The 16,490-nt window shown below is 40.6% G+C and overlaps 1 protein-coding gene across 1 annotated transcript; it reads left to right on the forward strand.

Moving 5' to 3' along the window:
• The first annotated feature begins 10,763 nt into the window (after positions 1-10,763).
• Positions 10,764-16,262, forward strand: CUNH9orf40 (chromosome unknown C9orf40 homolog). Its single transcript, XM_051194073.1, has 2 exons — positions 10,764-11,192; positions 15,037-16,262. Exons 1-2 carry the CDS (start codon positions 10,848-10,850, stop codon positions 15,196-15,198), a joined length of 507 nt encoding a protein of 168 aa, XP_051050030.1. The 5' UTR covers positions 10,764-10,847; the 3' UTR covers positions 15,199-16,262.
• Positions 16,263-16,490: the final 228 nt, after the last annotated feature.

Below are 16,490 nucleotides of genomic sequence, written 5' to 3' on the forward strand. Positions count from 1 at the left end.
GCTGTTGCAAGTCTGCCATATTAATGACCAATAGTACTAAAGTCCACTCTAATCTCCTGTTGAGCTTTTCCGTTGCCTGTATTACTTTTAGAAGAGCCTAAGGATCCTCTCACATTCAGCATCTGGAAATGGAGCTTTGTTTACATTGGACCTAAATAATCTATACTTAAAAAAGAAATTTGAAACTGTCCTTTCATTATTCAAATTTGGTTGTTTTTTTCTTAGCTCACCTGAATTTAGAAAGGCATCAAATGTGTCTTCTATAGAATACTAATTCAGTTGTATCACAGGTGAAGAGTTAATGAAATACATCAACAGAGAACTTCAGTCTTTGTCCATGCTAAAATGAATCTTCTATTAACTCCTGGATTCTTTTGAAATCTATAAGATAAAAACATTCAGAAGCTCAAAAGTTTTTTTTTTTTTTTTTTTTTTTAAATCAGTGTTAAGTAACTGAAAAAATAAGAATAAAAACTGCCCATCTGGAACACATAACTTCAAATTAGAAATGAGTTATAAAGTTTGTCAGTGTAATGTTTACAATGATGTCATTTATTAAATATGTGGCTTATGAAAGCAAGCACTTTTTTAGTTAAATTGTATTTTACTAAAAACTGTCATGATAGAATTAATGTGAGAAGTTTTGAGTATGAAATTCAGGGATAAGGTAATACCCATGGTCTGTGTCTTCAATATCCTAGACAGCTGCCATTCGTGGAATTTCGGATTAATCCCAGTTTTGTCCAATATGTTTGGAGTTTAAACAGTCTGCATGCTGCTTTGATTTTCTACCTCTAAGGAGGCCTGTCTTGGGGGGTAGTTTTCCTTGTTACTGTTAATGTTTGTTACTCTGTATCCATTAGCTAGGAAAGCAAAGATAGCTGATGTTTTAACATCTACAAGAAAAGAAAGCTCTTGCTGAATATTTTACAGATGGCTGTGGCCTCTGTGTCATTTGTATTAGATGAAGTTTGTATGTGCTGGTGGCATAACTGCCTTGTTGCCATGCTTTAATAAGAAGCCTTACGTATAAACCTCTAGGCCTCTGTGTTGCTTAGGTTTGGGAGTCTATAGGACCTGCTGTCATTCTAGTTGAGAGTTCTACACAATGCAGGAATTTTTGTCATCTCTCCTCCCCTTATTGAAGTATATTGGCTCCATGGAGTCAATTTTACTTATCTTTTCAAAGTATTTCTTGTTCTTCCAGTACTCAGTACTTAATAAATGTTCATTTGGTGGAAATTCTCACTATTTTCAAAGGTGAAAAATCTCCCTGAATTATTATTATTAGTAGTAGAATTAGTATTTTGGTTTTTTGACAGGGTTTCTCTGTATTGCTTTGGAGCCTGTCCTGGCACTAACTCTGTAAACCAGGTTGGTCTCAAACTAACAGAGATCCACTTGCCTCTGCCTCCGAGTGCTGCTGGGATTAAAGGCGTGGGCCACCAATGCCCAGCACTGGGATTATTTTTTTCTTAAGGAAAAAAAAAAAAATTAAAGAAATGTATTTTAAAGACATTCATTGAACAGCAAGGAATGCATGTTTTTGTTTTCTTAGTTGTAATTTAGGAATGCTTTTTATTCATTTTGTAGTATTTTTATAGCCCGGGTTTTGTTTTTCTTACCAAGGCAAGAACAGACTGACACTGGTGGGTTGGTTTTGTTACCTAAAGGTTTTTTGTTTTTGTTTTTTTTTTTTTTTTTTCTGTCATGTTTTACTCTTTGTAATACTACTTACATTTCTAAATTACATATTTTACTTAACTCTGAAGTCAGTTATTTCATTCATTTTTAGTTTTTCTTCCTTATATCATGAATATTTTTAAAGAATTTCCTTATAAATTTGCATCACTTTTCTCTTAATTGCTTTTGAAGTTAATATATTCTAAACTTGAAAATGTGGTATAAATCATTAATAGATGTATCACTGGAGTTTGGTTTTATATTTTTTATATTTAGGTTTAGCCTTGAAATTTTAAATTCTTTTTAAGTTTGTTCTATACACAAATTTTTCATTTTCATAAGGTAATCATGTGCTTATTGGTTTTTAAGTCTGACTTTCGGAGATGGTACAAATTTAGGTTATGATCAGTGAGCAAGATAGGGCATATAAAATATACAGGGAAGCTGCAGAAATCACAGTATGAAATAATCAAGTTTGAGAACTGTAAAGGATATGGTATTTATATGTAATTCACATTCTAAACATTGCCAGAAGGTTGAATTGGAAGCTTCATGTCTGCATGAAGTTTCCTATATTTTTTAATGTGTATATGGACTTAATTTTTCTTAAATATTAAAGTTGCCAATTGCTATAACTTTTTTTTGTTGGTTGTTTCCCTCTATATAATGATAGCCATAATGGGAATATTATTTAATTGATCACATTCTTTTCAACTCTTATCCTAATTTTTCTTTGCCTTTAGAAAGTTAGTAATAATGAGTATTTGACCTTTGAGTTTGCCAAAGTGGCTTGTGTTTATTTTCACTGTGTTTCATTCATGTTCACTATAATGAACTTGGAATCCCCCAAGGAAAAAAACTGATTTTGACAAAGGCTAATTGGGGAATAAAAAAAAAAAAAAGTTCCAGGATGAGCATTTGTATCTTCTGGGTTCATTTTCCCGAACACTTCCTCATCAACTGGGGTGGAGGGTCAGTCTCTGAGGACTTTTGGCAGAGGCTTCCCGAGTATGTCAGCAGAAGCCTCCTGGGGAGGACTTCACACTTTACTTGGTATTTTCTCCACTCCTAGTCCTTTCTTTCCTCTGTACTATCAATTTTCTGTTTCTATGACAACATGCCTTTAAAGTAAAGATGGTAGATTTATTATTACTGTCCCACAGTTTCTGTCCATGCTCACTTGGCTGCTTTTTGTTGTGGTCATGAAGCAGAACTTGAGGGTGAGGAGCACAGAGTAGAGAGAAGCCGCTCACTACATGGCAGCTGAGCAGCAGAGGAAGCAAGAGATCATAAGGCCAGGGATGGAAATAGTCCCAGAGGCATGCTACTATAGATACTCATAGATTTCATCTCCCAACACTCCATCCAATTATGAAGTCATCAAAGGAATAATGCATTCATGAGGTCAGAGCCTTCAACATATCTACCACTGGAGGACCCTTTTATACTCAGTCCCTACTGCATTTGCCCATCCACAATATTGCAGAAACCTTTTCAGGGTTCCCTGGGTGGTGAAGACCTATCTGTTAATGTACTAGATCTGGGTGTACTGTTTTGGGAGGGGTTAAGAGGGAAGTAGATCTCTCTTTTTGGTTTAGTTTTCTGTTATTAGTCAGGGTTCTCTAGAGTCACAGATCTTTTAGAACAAATATATTTATCCACCCAGGAGGCTGGGTGTCCCAGCTGGTCTTCTGTATATGCTAGAATCCCAAAGTAGGCTCCAATGCCAGTGAACCGATAAGGCAAGGGGCAAACAGGCAAAGGAAGAAGGAACAAACCTTCCTTCTCCCGTTGTCCTTGAGCTTCCAGCAGGTGTGCCCAGATTAAAGGTGTGCCTTCCCACCTCAAAATCTAAATTAAAGGCAAGTGTCATCCTGCCTCAAGGTCTGGATCTCAGGTGTGCCCTCCATTTTGGGGTTGTAGTGCATTTCAGATGTAGTTAGGTTGACAACCAAAGATAGCCTTCACAGTCTCTTACTCTATTTCAGCATGTAGTTAAAACTATGACTGTTACTGTCTTAGGGTTTGTGTTGTTGGGTAAAACTGTCGACCAAAAGCAACTTGGGAAGGAAAGGGTTTGTTTCTGATTACAGAGTTCCATAGTGAACTAGATCACTGAGGAAAGTTGGGAGGGACCTGGTGGCAGGAACTCCATGCAGATGCCATGGAGAACCAGTGCTTACCTGGTTGCTCCTAATAGCTTGTTCAGCCTGCTTTCTTGTATATCCCTGTAGTCAGAATTGTCCCAAGTAAACACACACAGAGGCTTATATTAATTATAAACAGTTTGGCCAATGGCTCAGGCTTATTACTGACTTGCTCTCTCTTAATTAACATATTTCTAGTAATCTATGTATCTCCACATGATCTTCGCTTACTGGAGAATGCCCAGGCATCTTAACTTCCCAGTGACTACATGGCATCTCAAGACTCACAATCCTCCCAGAATTCTCCTAGTCTGGTAGCTCTACAGTTTTATTTATCAACCAATAAAAGAAACATTCACAGCATATAGAAAGACATCCCCTATCATATCCTAGGACCACCTGTCTGTGGTGGCATAGCCCACAGTGAACTGGGCTCTCCCACTTCAAGAACAAGCACCACAGGCCAGTATCATAGGGGGAGGATGGGTTCTCATTGATGTCCCTCTTTCAAAAATGACTTAGTTTGTGATAAAACTGACCAGCATGGTTACTTCCATTTTGGCTTCTTGTTTAAACCTGCTGTTATAATGGTGGCAAGCTCATCTCTGTCTCTAGTTCCAATCTTCCAGGACCCTTTGCTTTCTGTCTACACACATACCATCCTGCTTCCCATAGGGCTGTGATTATGCAATAGCCTTTCAGAGCAAGGCTATAGGAATGGAAAAATATCTAATACCCAGCAAATAAAATCCAGAATGTATGGCCAATCAAAAAGTGTTAATGGGGCTGTAGAAAAGGCTCAGCAGTTAAGAGCACTTACTACTCTTGGAGAGGATCTAGGTCTGACTTCAAGCACTCGTGTCAGACTACCTGTAACTCTAGATCCAGGGGATCTGACACATAGGGGCTCACAGGTACACATATCCACACATAGACCCAGGCATATACATAATTAAAAGTAAAATCTTAATTGCTATGTAGGTCAGAGAGTGGAGAAAGATAAGTGAAATGAGACCAGTCCCAAACTAACACAGATTATAAAATTTGAATAGTTAAAACTTCCATCATACATATTCAGACACTATCAGGTACATCAGAAGAACAAAAATGATCCAACTTGAATTTGTAAAGTGAAAAGTATTTTGGGGTGGAAAATAGGCTGGCTTTAATAGCAGACTTGAAAACAAGCAGTCTGAAACCTTAGGACTGAGGAGAGAAGGCTTTGTGGATTCTTTGCTCAGGTAGGCGTGCTTATATTAGGTTTGGACTTGAGAACATTTCACCCTTGCCGTGACTTCTGCTGAGGATCACTCCCAGTCTGTATATGATTTCCCCTTCACTATCTTTAGGACTTTACCAGACAGTCAAAAAGAGGTCCTTTTTGCCCACTAACTCCTTTTATTTGCCTTTATTTTCAATCACATTAGACATCCTTATTTAATATCTATCTCCCTCAATACAAACCACTGAGAATTGAAGGGCAGGAGTTATTTAACTTGGTCCATAGTGGGTACTCAAAGTGGTTACTCAAAGAATGAACTATGAATAAATAAAAGATGAGGCTTTCAGCTATAATTTTGGTATGAGTGCCAGCACATGGGAAACAGTGGGATATAGTAAGGACACACCCGTGAAATATCTAAGTAGGAATGACTATTTCAACAAATACTAACCACCTAATATATGCCACACACTTGAGTGTATCGGAGATAATACAAAGAGCCTGATGTCAGAGAAGTTACATCCATGAAGTCTCATGAACATGAGTGTGAAAGCATGAACTGAACAAGAACAACACCAATGGATACGCTAACATAGAAGGGGAAAATCTCATGAGGCCTCAGCCATAGACTGCCAACTAGAAACAACCAAGGGATGCTGAGAGTGGGAAATAGTCTTCTCCGGGGAAGAGCACATCAGTTGGTTACACAACACCAAATAGTATTGTAGATGCATACATAAGAATAAAAACAGACTGAGCAGATTGCGTTTATATATTTAGGAATATACACAGATAAAACAGCCATGAATTTGAAAGAGTAGGGGGAAGGAGGACAGAAAAGGGAGGAAATAATATAATTGCAAAAACTAAAAACATCATAATTGTTTAGAAGAGCCCTAATTACCAGAATCTCATTTCTAGTGTGGGAAACAAGCATAACAAGTGCGAGCTGCACTTTTCAATATGGTGACCAGAGCTGGAAACACAGAAGTTGACCAGGATTTGATCGATGCTCAGGGGAGGATTACCTGTTCAATTGGAAATAGGTTTCAACATTTTTAAATATTGAGATCTTGCAAGTCTGCAAAACAAAAAACAAGGCAGCCATTTAAAACTACTTTGTAAGATTCCTACCTGTCTGAAACAGACATGTCAGAACAAAGCCATGTGCAGAGGCCCTTGCTGATAGTTCTAGCACTGGGGAATGCAGAGGTAGGACTTCCTGAATCCATGAATCAGAGGACAGTGTGGATGAAATAGTGTGGAAACAAAACAGTGAATTCTTAAGAATGGATTCCCTCTTTACCAAGAAAATTGGGATAATTAAAAACCAACTTCTGGTTTATTATTGATAGTAGTGTTGAAAAAGAAACCAGGCTATTTTTTATTTTTGTTACATGTGTTCACTGTGTGTGTGTGTGTGTGTGTGTGTGTGTGTGTGTGTGTGTGTGTGTAAACTTCATAAGCATACTGTGGAGGTGAGTGTTAGGTTATCAGGGAATTGCTTCTCAGTTGGATTTTTCCTACCATATACAGGAACAGGGCCTGAACTCAGGTTGTCAGGCTTGGTGGCATTCACCTGCTGAGCTACCATGCCAGCCCCAGACTGGGACATGCACAATTGACAGAAGACACTAGTGAGTCAGTACCAAAGTAGGTATGAGTGGGTTATGTTTCACATAAGCAGTACAAAGACTCTGAAAACGAGCCCAAGACATTAACCTTAGAGGAACTGTTGAATATTAATGCAAAGAGAAACAGCTAAAGTGCCAAGGGGTTAAATGGAAATGAAATTAAAAACATTATGGCTATTTAATAGAGAAGATGGGGGTGGTAAAAAAAATTCAAAAGCATTTCAAACCTCAAGAATAATGAAAACAACATACCAGAAATTGTGGACTGAAGCTGAAGCAGTATTGGGAAAATTGCAGCTTGAATGCTAGTATTGGCAAAGAAGACAGCTGGGTCTGCTGCAAGCCACAATCCCAGCACCTGCTTCAGCAATACAGTGAATCTGAGGTGACCTGGGCTACAAGATGAGAACATGTCTCAAGAGACCAAATAAACAACGAGAAGGACTACACTCCATTTTAGTCTCCATCAGCACCAAGAAAGTATGACAACTTGGATTGAGTGGACACATTCCTTGACTACGTAGATTGGTCCAACTGAGGGCAAAGTGACAGCAAGTACTACTTGCAAGGTCTTTTAAAGATAGCAGTGACGGGCAACAAAGATATTATACCAAAGTTATACAGTTACACCTGGCCAAAAGGTAGCTTTCTGTCATGAGAATGACAACATTTTAATGGACATTTAAAAATGAAGCTAGAGCTTGAATACCCCTGAATTGGGAGTGGGTTTGATACTGTAAAGGCAAAAATTCTCTCCAAACCAATCTCTAATTCCACTGTAACTCAAAAGATCCAAAGGGAAATGCCATGGTGGTTTCATATGGAAGAGACAGGAGCTATGTATCCTACAGGCTATCCTGAAAATATCCAAGCACTGCTCTATAGCTGTCAAATCTCTTAATAAATAAACACAACAGCTGAAGTCAGTTCTGTCTTTGTACCACATGGGGTCACAGGGATTGAACTCATGTTTAGGCTTGGAAGCAAGCACTTTTATCCATTAAGCCATCTTGCTGGCCCTGTCAATCCTGCCTATAAAGCTGTAAGCACATAGATACCATTTATTGAGACACAACTGCAAATACAATAGTTGAGCTGAGTAAGTTTAGGGAGGAATGGAGTTAGCATAGAGTAGCAACTACACAACACACACACACACACACACACACACACACACACACACACACAAAATTGACTCCAAGTGAATTAAAGACTTTAAGTATGAAAAGAAAAGAAACTGTAAAATGTTTACACAAAACATAATGTACAAACTAAAACAGACATGGCGGATCTATTTTGCTACATTAAAATTAAGCCATAGCAGGGTCAACAAGATGGCTCCATGGTTTAAGGCACTTGCCACTAGTCCTAACCATTTGAATTTGATCTCTGGGGCCCACAAGATGGAAGGAGAAAACTTACTTTCACAAGTTGTTTTCTGGACCATGTGTGTGTTGTGACATGTGCAAACACAATAAATGTAATGAATGCAACATAAAAATAAAGGCTGGACCTGGTAATACACACCTTTAATCCCAGTTCACAGAACCAGGTGGATTTCTATGAGTTTGAGATTTCAAGGCCAACCAGGGATATATATTGAAAACTTATCTCAAAAGTAAGTTAGAAGTAATACGACATGCAATGAAAATATGACACAAACTGGCAGGAGTTGGTGTTTCTAACACCAATAATTACTGTTGGAGACATTTTCTAGAGCACAAAATAAAAAGGTTCTCACAAATCAGAAAGAAAGGACACCCAGTCTAGTTTTTCAGTAGGGCTAAAGATGCAATGCACTTTTAACCAATGTCTAGCCATCCAAACTGGGCCAAGTAGGTAATAGAGTTCAAGTGTAAGTTTTGAGGCAAGGGTGGTTCCTGCCTATAAAGCTGTAAGCATATAGATACCATTTATTGATACCAAACCAAAAGGAAAAACAGGGCTTTTTATTTGAGCCACATGTAAGTATAGAATTTGTTTAGCAAAGAATATCATTAAATACATTAAATATTAACAAGTGTTTCTGCACCCAAAAAAAAAAAAAAAAAAAAAACCCAAAAATCTATAAATAGAGGGAAAAAAAATGTTAAACTTCACTGAGTAAGATGCAAATTGAGGCCAGATGAGATCCATTTCACATCACTGTGTCGTACCATAATGTTTGCTTGTGAGGATGTAAAGAAAATAAAATAGCCATGCGTTAGTGGCACATGCCTTTAATCCCAGCACTAAGGAGGCAGAGGCAGGCTGGTCTTTGTGAGGGTATACAGAGCTAGTTCCAGAGGTGCCTGGAAGGTGGGGAAAAATAGACAATAGCCTTCCGATGCAGAAAAAAACAAAACAACAAATTTTAAACTGAGGAAAACACTTTGTAAAATTAGTCTTTGTCTATACAAAGTCTTTTTGACCAATGCTCTTAGCAGCTTTACACATAATAACTTCGACTGAAAAGTAATTAGCTCATCAACAAACATAAACATTCTCATGCAGTGGACTACTTGCCAATAAAAAGTAAAGAACATGCAGCATGGACGGATCTCAAAATACTTATGCCAAGGGGGAAAAGGCAAACAAAAGTATATATTGCATTATTCCATTTCTATAAAATAGAGAAAATGCATAGTGTAGATGATAGAAAGCAAATCTGACACTTAGGAGATATGAAGGGGGGTCACGAGGGAATGATTACAAAAAGGCACTAGATAAAGATTTTTAAGGTGATGGATCTGTGCTCTATCAGGTCTGTCATGCGTATGTGATGGCAAAACGTCATGTTTGAAATATAAGCAGTTTATCGTATGTCAGTTAGACCTCAGTACATCTTAAAATGTCAGCAAAACCAAAAGCATCGTGAGTGGCTAGTGGGGAAATTACAAAGAAGTAATAAATAACGTCTGAAACAAGACTGACTACCTGGGCACAGAAGAGAGGTGGTGCCAGTGGGGGAGGCTTACAAGATGCTCTTTAGCCCTTCTGGCACTGTGCTGTTTCTGAAACTAGGTTAGGCAACTCAAATGCTTTTGTGGCTATTTTAGCCACGTGTGTGCTTGTGTACATAGGCAAGGCACAAGCCGCCACACACGCTGTATTCTATCGTTCCAGAGCAGGGTCTACGCAGAACAAATCATCGGAAGGACTAAGTTCTTTCAAGTCTGGTCTGTGTCACTAGTCTGAAAATGGCAAACTTTTCATTTGTTCCAGGTGGAAGAACTGTCAACTCCAAACAGGAATTGCAGAGATCAAACTGAAGAGCTACGGTAAACTTCCCGGTACACTACTGTCTGTGCTTGTTAAAACTTGCTGTCCTCCCACAACCTTCTAGAGTACACCTCTAAATACAGATGGTTAAGCATGCACTTGGTACACATACATAAAGCAGTTAATATTCTCAGTAACTATAGCCAAAACAGAATTAACTTCTTGCATGCTTTCTCTCTCTCCAAGATCGTTTTTTCGGAGTACTGATGGCCTTATTTTCTTCTTTAGTTTTGTTTGGTTACTGCTTCTTTTCCTTTTCCTCTCCTTTACAGCAGTAGGGATTAAACCTACGGCCTTGGGGCATAGCAGGCAAGCACTCTGTCACTGAGTTGTGGCCCCAGCGCGTAGTTACTGCTTTTGTCCAACGACTAAAACACAGGCTGAAGCAAATCCATCAGGGTTTGCATTTCTCTTCGCCAGACACCACCCGCTGGAAAGGTCTTGGAATCCGGCGGGCAGGATTACTTCAGGGTAAGCGGGGTCTTGGGCCGCAGTAGATTCACGATGAAAAATGAAAGGGCCCCAGGCCGCCCCCGCCTGTGTCTTTGCCTCCGGGACGGTTTTCGGACAGGAAAGCGCACGCGGGGATGCGAACTACAGTGCAGGTGCACAGGGGCCGCCAGGGTATAGGAGCAGAAGCGGTGCAGAACCTCTACGCCCCGCCTCCTCGAGGTGCACACTTCCGGCCGCAAGGGCACTCGGGAACGCAAGCCGTGAGCCTCCACCAACCAGCATCCGCGTCGGGCCGGCGCGGCTGCGCGCGCATCGCGGCGCAGGTTCGAATCTCGGGCGCCTCGCTGCAACTCCCCCAACGTCCCTGCCGCCCTCGGGGCGCCCTAGCCCGCAGCTCCGTGCCGCCCTCCCGCCGGCCGGCACCCGCGTGCCGCCCATCCCCGGCCCATGGCCAAGCGGCGTGCGGCTGAGCCGCTCACGTTCCGCGTGCCTTGGAAGCGGCTCTTGCTCAGCGACTTCCCCGAGGAGCCGCCGCTCTGGGTCCCGCCATCCGGGGCGGCTCGGTCCCGCAAACGTCAAGGGGACGCGGGAACCATGGCGGAGCCTGCGGCTGCGCCCCGCAAGCGACGCGGCTGCGGGGACGACGGCCAGGAGCGGCATGGCCGCGGCCTGGAGCCGGGAGAGCCACCTCCCGGCGAGCAGGAGGAACTCCGGGGCGGCCGAGCTCCGGGCGGCGGCGACGGGGCGGGGAGCGCGGGCAGCCCGCGGGGATCCGACAGGGCGCACCTGCAGGTAGGTCCACCCCGCTCAAGCCCGGAGCCGCGTCCCAGGCTGCGGAAGCCCGGGCCTCTCGAGGCTGCACCAATGGACCGTGGCCCCGAGGTCAGCCCAACGGCGGTTGTCCAGCAGCATCCCTCAGTTATTTGAGCTTGGTGCTGGTCTGAGCAGAAGGGAAGGGCTCCTTAACTCACAGCGTTCAGTCCTGAGAGAAAGGGTCGTTGGGAATCACTTTGCTCTACGCTGTCTGCTAGCCACGCGATCCAGAAAACAACAAGAAATGCAACTTATCCAAATGTATGTGTTAGTGTAAAAGAGCGCTCAGAGTTGCCTGGCGGCGGCAGCGATAATAATACACGCCTTTAATCCCAGAACTCTGGAGGCAGAGGCAGTCAGATCATGAGTTCGAGGCCAACCTTGTCTACAGAGCAAGTTCCAGGACAGTCAGGGGCTACACAGGGAAACATCTCAAGAATCGAAAGGGTGGGGGGGGAGTGAACCAGGGCCTGTGCTATTGTTATACTCTAAGTAAGTTACTTTTCTGCTGAAATGAAATGTTAAATTTTACTTTGTAAAATGTGACTGGAAAACTTCAAATGAATTCACACACACACAACTCCCGAGCCTTCTTTAAAACAGTTTTGATATAAATTGGTGGAGGTTGGGGTGATTGGCCCTCAGCCATCTTGGGGTGCATCTGCCCAATGCCTTTCTCTAGTGCCTTAAGCATTTTATGACGAAGCTAGCAATCATGCCAAAAATCAATAGATAATTGAGATTTTTTTTTTTTGCCTTTGATTTTCGTGAGAAATCTGATAACAAAATTTTTAGTTGGGAACTCGCCCCCCTCCCCACACCCAGGGTTGTGAGAGATTATCTTTCTTTTTTGTTTTGTTTTTCCAGACAGGGTTTCTCTGCTTAGCCCTGGCTGTCCTGGACCAGGCTGGCCTCTAACTCACAGATGTGCCTGTCTCTGGCTCCCGAGTGCTGGGGTTAAAAGTGTGGGGAGAGGTTATTTTCCATGTGCAGATTTTCTTTCTACCAGAACATACAGTGTGCAGTGTAGGTGCAGTCTATATACCCATGACTGATGAACGTCAGAGAGTGGGCCAAGGGGGAGCCTTTAATGAGCTGACAAGGCAAGGCACCTGCTTTAACTCTGATAGACACAGTTGGCTCTTGCCTCACACACTGGCTACATCTGGCAGGTTTTGCCCTGTGCTAGTTGCAGCCAGGAGAAGAACTTGCTAAATTCTGTTGGGTCTACTCTTGAGTTCCTTCTCTTATGCAGAACTATTAGAAGACACAAATTCTCCATCTTTCTTGCCTCCAAAGACAAGGTTTGTTTTAAGAATTTGTCATCCAGGAGAAAAGGATATAACAAAAAGCATATTGACATCAGTGTTGGTTTGATTTCTGTTTGTTCAGATTAAGGCTTAAATCCTTGCCCTAACCTCATAGTCTCATGTAAGAAATGCCACCATGAATGCCTTCTTTCCAGGCATAGTGTCTACTTTATTTTGTCAAGCTTCAGGATGTGTCCTGTATTGTTTCATACAGAGAATCACATACATATATACGTGTTTAGGTTTGTGTACACAACTTTTTTATGTATCTAGAGAGGGGATAGTTTAATGTGTATGTATACTTAAGACAAAGCCAAGAATGCATATGTGTTATATATAAAATATATCTTTAATAACAGTATAATTTTATGCAAATCAGTCGCTTGGCCTATATTACATTGTATTGTTCAGTAACAGCAGGAATGTTTTATTAGGGAGAGAGTTACTGATCCATTCATTTGAGGATATGTGATATGTAGCAGTAGTGAATATTTACTATGCTAATTTTTAATTCTCACAAAGATCCTAATTCATGTTTCTAATGAGGCAAGATCAGAGATTTTTGTGGTAGTTATTCAAAGTGAGGTATGCCTGGTGGCAGTTTGTCTTCAGTCACTGGGTTGTATTTTGCTCGGTATTCATAAGTAGAGAACTAGAAGGTAACTGTTTTGACCCCATTTACTTATTAAAGTGGAATTTTTTTTATATATATCCTTTATAAGTTTTATGTGTGTGTGACACATAGACCCAGATGCATTTGGTTATCTGCTGAGCCATCTCACCAGCCCTGTGTCTTTTGACTTTATTGTACCTTTAGCCCAACATTTAAAAATCCTCAAAAGACTAATTCTATCTGCCTGAAAGTCTAGGAGGGTGACCACTTACACTGTCACATAGCCCCTGAGCATTGCCGTTCCATGTAACCACTACTACACAGCAGTATTACTAGAAGTGTAAGGTGTATTCTTAGTTTTGAAAAGAATGTATTATGCCATTGTTTTGAAATGTTGAACGTTCATTGAAACAATATCTGTATTACATTGGGTTAAATAAGATCAAAGTTGGTGTAACTTGTTTTTATTTCCTTGTCATTGGAGAACAGTAAGTGCGTGTGATTGTCATTCCCCATGGATGGAGTTGCTGTAGCAAGTGTAAATGTAATACTGTGGCTGTAGTAAGGCATTGATCTGGCAAGGGTCTTCAGATTGAGACTTGTCACCTGACAGCCTGTATGGGACTCCCATGCTGCTCCCTTTGCATGGAGTATTTTGAGGGTGTTGTGTCAATTTTAACTTCACTACTTAAAGCAATTTTGTAATCATTAGAGTTAAACAGCTTAATGTTTAAGGGATCACTGCTCATTTTGCTTGGTGGAATTATTTATCAGTCATGCCAATTGTCAATTCTGTGTTCTTTCTTTTTTAAAGATTTATTTATTTATTTATTATAGTGTTCTGTCTGCATGTATCCCTGCAGGCCAGAAGAGGGCACCAGATCTCATTACGGAGCCACCATGTGGTTACTGGGAAATGAACTCAGGACCTCTGGAAAGACCAGCTGGTCTTGGTAACCGTAACCGCTGAGTCATCTGTCCAGCCCCATGTGTTCTTCACTTTATTAAGTTTATGCCCTAAACTTTATAGGAGTTAGTCTCAATATTAAACATTGGAAACAAAAGAGAGTCATAACAGTGTTTATGAATTTTAAATCTCGTGTTTCTCATTGAAACTTAACCCTGGCTCCTTTTTCAGAGGACTAGGGTACAATTCCCCAAACCCACATAGTGGCTCACAACAGTCTGTCTATAACTCTAGTCTTTAAGGGATCTGATGCTGCCTTCTGGCTTCCTCAGGTACTGCAGGCCCATGGTACACAGACATACATCCAGGCAAAATAACCATACACACAAATAAAAAATTTTAAGGCATTATAATATTTTTGAAAAGATGCTATTGAAGGAAAATTTTTAAATGAAACTATTAGCAAATATAAACCACAGATTTGATTGGATATGTGAAGTGCTTTATTCAAAGTCAAAACTATTTGTTGAAAATGAAAGAGTGGTTAAACAATAGTTGAGTATATTTTTCAAACCAGGAATTTAAAAAGTAGTTATTGGGCAGGCAAAATGTCTTAGCAGGTAAAGGCACTTGCTGCCAAGCCTGAGGACTTGAGTTTAGTTCCTGGAACTCCCATTGTGGGAAGGGAGTACTGTCTCCTGGAAGTTGTCTTCTGATCTCTATCATGGTATGTGCCTCCCCTAAATAAATCAGTGTCAACAAACAAACAAAAAATACATAGTTTCCTTTTTGGTTTTGAGACAGGGTAGTCCAGGGTGGCCTTTAGTTTACAGCTCCTCCATTCAGTCTTCTCAGTGCTGTGGTTCAGGGTGTGTCAACTTACCAGACTGAAAGGAAGCAATTATTTCCTAGAGAGAGAGTGAGAGAGAGTGAGTGTGTGGTGTTGTTTTCCAAGCCAGTGATACGTTTGTTCTCTTTCATCTTTTCTTAAAGCCCGATGAAGAGTTTTGGCAGTATAATACATTCCAGTACTGGAGGAACCCTCTGCCACCCATTGACCTGGCGGCTCTTGAAGATGTGAGCGCAGTTGCAGACAGCCTGACACAAACACTTCGGGACAAGAACGAAGTAGTTGAGATTGACATGGAGTCCTGACAGGAGGAGCTGAAGAAGCAGGGTTCTTTGAATCTGAGAGAACTAAAGGAAATGTTATTTCCCATACTTGACATGATACTGTTATCAAACCTGAAAAATGAGGAAGAGTTTGAGGCTAAATACTTGTAATTACTACTGAATGTCCTAATGGAGATTTGTTAAGGATATAGTGTAGCTGGGGGCAAAATACTTTGTGTGTGCATTTTTAATGAAAAGAGTTTTGTTCATGCTCTAACTTGGAAGATGCTTATCTTGGAAAAGGAGGTGTTGGCAGTTTTAGAGGAAGCACTCAGCTCTTCCTCTTGTGCTCTGTCCAAAGCCCCTCTGCACCAGAAAGCTTATTTGTGGTATGTGGATTGAATGCATTTTTATGACTGATGGTAAGAAAATACTTTCTAGTACATTTTATTGGCTCCTCTTGGTTGAACAAACAGACTTGACTATCTATGCAAAATTAAAATGTGAGCTTGTTTCTTAAAGCTAATATTGTTTTTAAGAGAGTGTAAATTTAAACTAGTGAGACTTTCCATTTGGGTAGCTTGTTTTAACTTTCAGTATTTGCTGTTTATTAAAATACTAGCTGCAATGGATGCAGCCAAAAGATGTATAAAGAACAATAAGAAGTAGATGCCTGCCCTTCCCGCCCTTTGCCGAGATAAAAGGAAAGAAAGGATACAGTCAGTATATTGATTTCTGGTTTGAGCACAGTTTTATTGTTGATTATTTAGACCCACATTTCTCCACACTGATAGCACTTTACCAGTCTGCTTGAGCCCCATCTTAGAGATTTCATTCAGTTATTTGAAGGTGGGCTTTGCTCATAGTTTTTTTTTTGTTGTTGTTGTTGTTGTTGTTGTTTTTGGCTCCAAGTCTGTATTCCTGTATTGTGCAGAGCTGCCAGAACTACTAGGCTAGTCGTTTTCCTGTTTAAAGGAGATCGCTGGTGTGAGCTGAAGCAATACCTGTTGAGTAGTTTTGTCTTTAATTTGTTACATTATTAAATCTGTCACTACTAAGTTATTGTGTTACAGTTTTATTGTTAATAAAGTACACTGTTTATGCTTAAGTTACGTATCAATGACTAATTTTTGCATTGCTTCCAGAAGGGTAATTTGTATTTCTGACATAAAATGCAATCCAAAATTCAGAAAAGGTAGTCCATGTCAATGAGAGGAAAATGAGAAATAATAAATAGTACCTACCTCAGAGTAACTACTTTTCAAAATCCCCTGTTTTAATTGGCGTATGTGGCATTTCCGTACACGATACTGCTGTCATTGCTCTCCACCGTC

Source organism: Phodopus roborovskii, unplaced genomic scaffold (assembly GCF_943737965.1).
Source record: "Phodopus roborovskii unplaced genomic scaffold, PHOROB, whole genome shotgun sequence".
In the NCBI taxonomy this organism is placed as follows: domain Eukaryota; kingdom Metazoa; phylum Chordata; class Mammalia; order Rodentia; family Cricetidae; genus Phodopus; species Phodopus roborovskii.